Source organism: Nylanderia fulva, unplaced genomic scaffold (genome assembly GCF_048542155.1).
Source record: "Nylanderia fulva isolate GAGA-0341 unplaced genomic scaffold, ASM4854215v1 Scaffold119, whole genome shotgun sequence".
NCBI lineage: Eukaryota > Metazoa > Arthropoda > Insecta > Hymenoptera > Formicidae > Nylanderia > Nylanderia fulva.
This window is the reverse complement of record NW_028189398.1, coordinates 360-7620: the sequence shown is the minus strand read 5'-3', so window position 1 is coordinate 7620 and position 7261 is coordinate 360. Positions and strand designations below refer to the sequence as shown.

The 7261-nt window shown below is 28.6% G+C and overlaps 1 protein-coding gene across 1 annotated transcript; it reads right to left on the bottom strand.

The window, feature by feature from the left end:
* Positions 1-4542: 4542 nt before the first annotated feature.
* Positions 4543-5838, bottom strand: LOC114940008 (uncharacterized). The gene is made up of 3 exons (XM_029314486.2): positions 5288-5838; positions 4731-4978; positions 4543-4658 (listed from the first exon to the last, which is right to left on the bottom strand). Coding segments are annotated over exons 1-3 (423 nt in total). The 5' UTR covers positions 5462-5838; the 3' UTR covers positions 4543-4657.
* Between the last annotated feature and the right edge of the window lie 1423 nt (positions 5839-7261).

Here is a 7261-nt window from a genome sequence, read left to right as displayed (position 1 = left end):
AAGATGACTAAAAAATATCTAAAAAGAATCTATAAAGATGTCTAAATCTAAAAAGAATCTATAAAGATGTCTTGTTACGCAATCATCCTATTATTTTTTCTAAAATATTATAAAATTAACAATTATATTCTTATGAAAAAATAATAGAATGATTGCGTAACAAGAAAATAGATTATAATAGTCTGTTATATATATATTGTATATATATATATATATAGTCAAAGAATTAAATCGTTTGGTAAGACCGAACATATTATAAATATAAAATCTATCGGCTTATAATGTGAAAAACGCAGTAACAAATTTCCTGCTTGTTGACTTGAGATAAATCGCCTACTCTCGAATATCAGTCTTGACGGTTCTTATTTTGATATTTTAGAAAAATTGTCTATATGTCATCATAGCATAGAGGTATATATACAGCGCTCTGACATTGCGATTTACAGATATTGATTAGCTTCGCAAAAAGTACACATTGTGACAATGTTATTTAAAAAGAAATATTTTATCGTCTCGACACAGACGTAAGTAATCACTATTTTTTTTAAATTCTAATATTTAATATTCGGGCTGACACATCAATTGTTTCACAGCATATTACATACTATAACATCATGAACTACAGAAATCTGATGTTCAAGAGTAGGCGATTTATCTCAAGTCAACAAGCAGGAAATTTGTTACTGCGTTTTTTACATTATAAGCCGATAGATTTTATATTTATAATATGTTCGGTCTTACCAAACGATTTAATTCTTTGACTTATTAACATAGCGATAATGATATTGAAAAAGACTGTCGTACAGCCGAAACGTTTATCATTTGTAATATTATTTTATGACATATAATAAAAAAATTTAATTAACATCTTATTAGCTCGTTAAGTTGGCCTTATAATTTATTACATATTTTAATTTTATACGAGCCGAAGTTTATATTGTATTATATATATTTAATTCACGCTGGCCTTACAATGCGTAACAAACATACACAATTTGAGTTCCACCAGTTTAATTTTAAGTTCGTACAACATAATTATGGACAACAAAGTTTTGATGATTTAAAATCTTGGCTAGATGCCAATTATGGAAAAATAAGAACTATTTCAAAAATAATTATTTAAAACAATGCAGGACATTCAGAATTTTACCTAAGCATCTATCGGACAATACTAATATTAATGTATATCACTATCAAAAAATCATGTATATCACTATCACAAATCAAAAAAAAGGTTTGACAGTGCGTTACATAAATTTAGACTTGAAATACTAAACATAGAGATATTTGACTTGTACAGACAAATAGAGCATTTTAACAAAAACATAAGGAAATATTCACATAGATTAAATAATAACATCTCATTCCATGTGTGGCAAGAAATTTATAACTGCCACAGTAGATTATTTAAAAAACAAATTCTTAGCTTACATTATACACACACAAGAAAAAGTTCTGTTGGTTATTGCAACAAAAAGAATCTGAATATTATAAAAACATCAAACCCATTGATTTCTCTTGCTCTCTTAATAACATAGTAGACTCGCAAAGCAATAAATATATTAACAACTATATTAGTGCAACAAAATTTATCAATAGAAACATCAATCCACTAGAACAGACTAATAATAATTGGTTCGTTAATTTGACGGATTTAGATATACCAACGGACGTCACAAATTTACTACAATTAGGCAGTGAATTTAGTCTTCCAATTAACACGGACAAAAAAACAGCAGTCCATGAATTCATTAAAGACATAGAAAGTAATTCGAACAACATAATTAATCTCACGACAATAAGAAATATCGCCATTCCACAGTTCTTTGTTTTTTTAAATAATAACACTAAGACAAACATGATAAATGACAAACTCACTTTTATGTATAAAAAAACTACGAAATTTTGTAAACAAAATCCAAATATTATATTCACAAGAGCAGACAAGGGTAACACGACCGTAGCAATGGCCAGAGAATTTTATGTAGATAAAGTTGAGGAATTATTACATGACAAATATAATTACGCGATAGTCAAAAACAATCCAATAGCAAAAATAGAAAAAGATTTAAACAAGAATTTAAAACAATGGTTAAAAAATGATTGGATTACAAAAAAAGATTATTTTTTAAGATTTAGTGATTCACAGCTTCCCAAAGCATACGGCTTGCCCAAAATACACAAAGAAAATGTTCCATTTAGAGTAATAGTTTTGTCAGTTAATACAGCATTACATCATTTAGCTGCACATTTACACAATATCTTAGTGACAAGTCTTCCCATAGCGAATAGTCATGTGAATAATAGTTTTGAATTGTGTAACGCATTGTCTGATCTTAAATTAAACAACAATGAAACAATCGTATCATTGGATGTAATATCGTTGTTCACGAATGTACCATTGGACCTTGCAATAGACAGCATAAATAACAGGTGGCATTATATCGAAAAACACACCAATTAACAAAAACGAATTTGTCAATATAATTAAATTTATTTTAAATTCAATGTAGTTTGCATTCAATGATACTATTTATAAACAAATACATGGAACCCCTATGGGATCGCCTCTGTCTCCAATCATAGCGGATATTGTCATGCAAGATTTAGAAACTAGGATACTACAATAGATATAATTAATGTAAATGTAAGATTTTACTATCGCTATGTAGATGACATTCTAGTTTGTATGCCGGATGATCAGGTCTCATATGTATTGAAAAAATTTAATGAATGTCACGATAGAATAAAATTTACAATAGAACGAGAGGACAACCGTTGCATAAGTTTTTTAGACATTTCACTCAAAATCATAAATAACGTAATTCACATTGACTGGTTTCAGAAAAAAACATTTTCAGGTAGAACACTCTCATATTATTCAAATCATCCTATGTGCCATAAAAAAAGTGTAATATATAATCTAGTAGACCGATCAATACTTTTATCACATCCTATTTTTCACAGATAAGGAAATCTAATATAACAGTAAGATACAGAAGTTTGAAAAAATTAAATAGAGTCATAAAAACACAGAAAGACAGAGATGATCGTCATAATAATTCCGGTGTCATATATAAAATATCGTGTAATGATTGTGATGCTACATATGTGGGACAAACGAAAAGACAATTAGGCACAAGAGTAAATGAACATAAAAACAATATCAGATTGGATTCGGCAAGACACTCAGTGGTTTCTGAGCATATTGTAAATTTTACACATACTTTTAATTGGAACGATACAAAAATCCTAGATAACGAAAAGAATTATTATAAAAGGTTGATATCGGAAATGATATACATTAAAGAAGAAAAAAACAGTATCAACTTAAAAAAAGACACTGAGCGTCTTGACGGTTCTTATTTTGATATTTTAGAAAAATTGTCTATGTCATCTTAAGATGCGGATATATATACAGCGCGCTGACATTGCGAGTTACAGATATTGATTGCTTCTTAAAAAGTACACATAGTGATAATGTTATTTAAAAAGAAAGATTTTAAAGAAGTGTTAAAGTTGCGACACAGATGTAAGTTAACACTATTTATTAAAAATCTAATACTTAATATTCGGGCTAACATATTAATTGTTTCACAGCGTTTCTACAAATTATAACAGTATGAACTATAGAAATCTGAAGTTTGAGATTAGGCGCTTTAACTCAAGCCAACAAGCATGAATTTTTACTGCGTTGTTCATAATATAATCCTATAGATGTTATATGTATAATAAGTTCGGTTTTACTAAATGATTTAATTCTTTGACATATTAACATAGCAACAATGATATTGAAAAAGACTGTCGTACAGTCGAAACGTTTATCAGTTGTAACATTATAATATGACGTATAATAATAAAAAATTGTAATTGATATCTTATAGCTCGTCGAGTTGACCTTCTAATTTATCACATATTTTAATTGCATACGAGCCGAATTTTATTTTGCATTATATAATTTGAAAATATTTATTGATTAGCCGAATGAATTATTTTAATTCGATTTTTGCTTCTAATTGGGACTTTTCGTGTTGAACTATTTTTAATAATTTCAATTTATTGTTAACGTATCTCGCCTTTTAATTTTGATATAATTATCTAATTTATTTTGACTATTGTATTGCGACTTTTTATTAGAATTTTTATTATTATTGTTTTATTGCGCACTGAAGAAGACTAAGTATACCATAGTTCGAAACGTTTGTAATTAAGAATATTAAAGTTTGTATTGTAATTGGTTTTCTTTAAATTAAAATTTTTCCAAGTTTAAAATAATTTTTTATTGCTCGTTTTACATGGCCTCGTAATATTTAGTAAGTTATCATTATGTTTACATACGAGCTTGAACATTGTTATAGATTAGGTGATTTTGTATTATTTTTTCATTATGTGTAATATATATACAATTGTGAGTGTGTGTGTGTGTAATGTGTTAAATAATATAAAAAATTTAAAAGAATAAATATATAAAATATTTTAAAAAAATATAATGTTAAGGAAAAGTATTAAAATGATTAAAAAATATAAAAAATGATTAAAATGGTTAAATATGCACGGTAGATGTGGTGGCGGCTGCGGGGTGGCGACGACCGGACGACTGGAGCTGCAGGGCTCCGCAGCGATGGTGAAGGAGGAGGTGCTGCCGGTACACTGAACTCCTGCACAACAGAAAAAAATTATTATCAATTTATTACGATATTTTAATTATTTAATTAAAAAGGAATACTTACTAGACCCATAATGGCTCTTTGACTGGCTCGGGAGGATATTGTTCATCTCCGAACAATCTCCGGAGGCAGAAGATGTCGTCCCACCAGTGATCGTATATACCGTTCCAGTCATCTTTTTCGTCGTAATCTTTGACTTCGCCCCACATTTCTTTCATTTCTTGTCGGTTGCACCAACGTTCGTTGCGTATTTTTTCCACTTGTCTCATATTTAAAAATCCTTTAATCCGGACGGATTCCTGTGTGATGTTCTGAAAATTAAAAAATTTATTAAAATTGAATAATAATGGAGTTTTTGACGAAGTTCATACTGACAGGACGTTCTCTCTTTTTATAACTGTGACTTTATATATGCTATTGAATTTGTTAACTCGAATTTTTGTTGAGTTGATTTCAGAGTTATTAAGATTGTTTCATCAAAGAATTTTTATACTTGAAAAGGACCACGCAACCATATATGGTCGAAACGTTGTAACTTCTAATTAATAAGCAATAATTTCGGCTAGTTTGTGTGATCGATTAATTTAAAAACTGATCCTTAATACAATATAAAAACTTACCGGAAATGCTAATATCGTTACATGAGTCTTCAGTATTGACTCCATTAGATCAACCCGCCATGAATAATGTTTCATCTCCTCGCGAAGTGCTAGTAAAGGCATCTCAGATAATATTTTTTGGGTGACTTCCTGCCAAAACGTGGGCCCCAGAACATCGCAATTTTTAGTGCCCATCTTAACTTTATTTATTTCACAGACGTTATGATCACAGGTTGTACAGATTTTGGATGTTTTCTTCTTCTCCTTCTCTCTTTTGGCAAAGATCGACAAAGATAAATTTAGTTAGCTGTCACTTATGCTGCTAGATTTTTTTTTGATATGTAAATAAGCCAGTCTTTGATGATTGTGCTGAAACAACCGTAATTACACATTTGTATTTTGGAAGAAAACTTAATATACAATAACGCAAAAGAACGCTTAATAGAACGTCTGAGGAACTTGTCTAAGGATGGCAACGAACTAGAGATTCTGAACGTAACAACTTAATTTATAGCCAGTATAGAGGAGTTGGTAGGGGATGGATTGGTAACCAGTCGCAAGTTTTAAGAATCTTATCTATTGTTCGGCCGCTATCAATCCATTCTCTCCTTTTCCCTCTACTAGTTAAAAGTATGTAGAGTCTGTTACATTCAGAATCTGCCACCTCTGGACACACTAATCCCCGTCCCGCGTGACGTCATATCTCTCGCCAGCGAGAGCCCTCGCGCCGTGTGACGTTAAGAATGTATCTGAGGTACAATCGTTGACAAAAGTGCTCTAAATCCGGAATACTTGCATATTTACACTTTACGTGTAGTAAATCCAGTGATAACTAATATAAATGAGTAGCTAACAATATATTTACTGTTAAAATATTATTTTTCACTTTGTCAACAGTTTTTTAACTTTATTTGCAATTTTTCAATCTTCCGTAATACAACTTTTGGCAGTGAAAATGCCCTGAATTCAACTTTATAAAATAAATTTCTTGTTAATTTAACAACATTATTAGTATTAAATGACGCTGGTATTTAAATAAAGAGTTTTGCATGCAACTGTTCCTAAATCTTTATTCCTAATCGCTTATTTTTGTTCCTTTTAAAAATTAGCGCGCTGAAGATTTAATTTTCTTTTTTTTTTAAGTATTATTCTCGTTTTCTTTTTATTGTATGTTTTGCAAATAATTTAAATTAGAAAGTAGGCCAGAAATTTTCTGGCAGTAAAAAAATTAATAAAAATTGATACTAAATTATGAATATAGCATGTATAGTATATGCATATAATAAGTATATTGTAAAGAATGTACGAGAATTTTAACTAAATATTTTTCAATTTAATTTTATATTTACTAAAATGTCCTTTTTATTTGAAAAACAATTTTTACATTAAGATTTTTTACTTAAAAAAATAATATGATTTTAATTAACAAATAGTATATTCAATATTTAACGAAAATTATTTAAACTTACAAAATGTAAAGATATAAAATAATATTCTCAATGCAGCCATATATTTACTTATATAAAGGTAGAAATTTTTGCTTAAATAAAACCAACAATTTCTTCTAAAAAAAGTTAAAAAAATATATATTTATTTGGTTAAAAATCTTTTCTCTTGATGCAAATTCTATTATTTCTACTCTTCCGCGTAAAACTTTATTAAAGTACCATTGTCGATCTACATTAACAATAAGACATTATGTCGAGATAAAAAAAAAAGAAGAACGATAGAGATGTTTTCCGAAAATTTAAAGCTGTTTTGTTTCTGTCAGAAATTAAAAATTGGAAAAAATTTTTACAATATATATGTAATAATTAGTTATAAAATATTCTATGAAATATTTTAAATATTTTTCTCAAAATAAGATCCATATTTTACGCATTATATATTACACATATAATGTAAATTAAATCATTATCACGAAACTAAATAAAGACTATAAATTAAAATTATAAACTGCTTACTTTATATGATCGTCGATTCTCGATTGCTTCC

What these genes read in the sequence shown, in the direction of transcription:
- LOC114940008 (XM_029314486.2), bottom strand. Translation starts at nt 5,461, where the DNA reads ATGGGCACTAAAAATTGCGATGTTCTGGGGCCCACGTTTTGGCAGGAA. An exon ending in TAACGATATTAGCATTTCCG is followed by an intron (nt 4,979 to 5,287) that starts GTAAGTTTTTAT and finishes TTTAATTTTCAG; the next exon opens with AACATCACACAGGAATCCGT.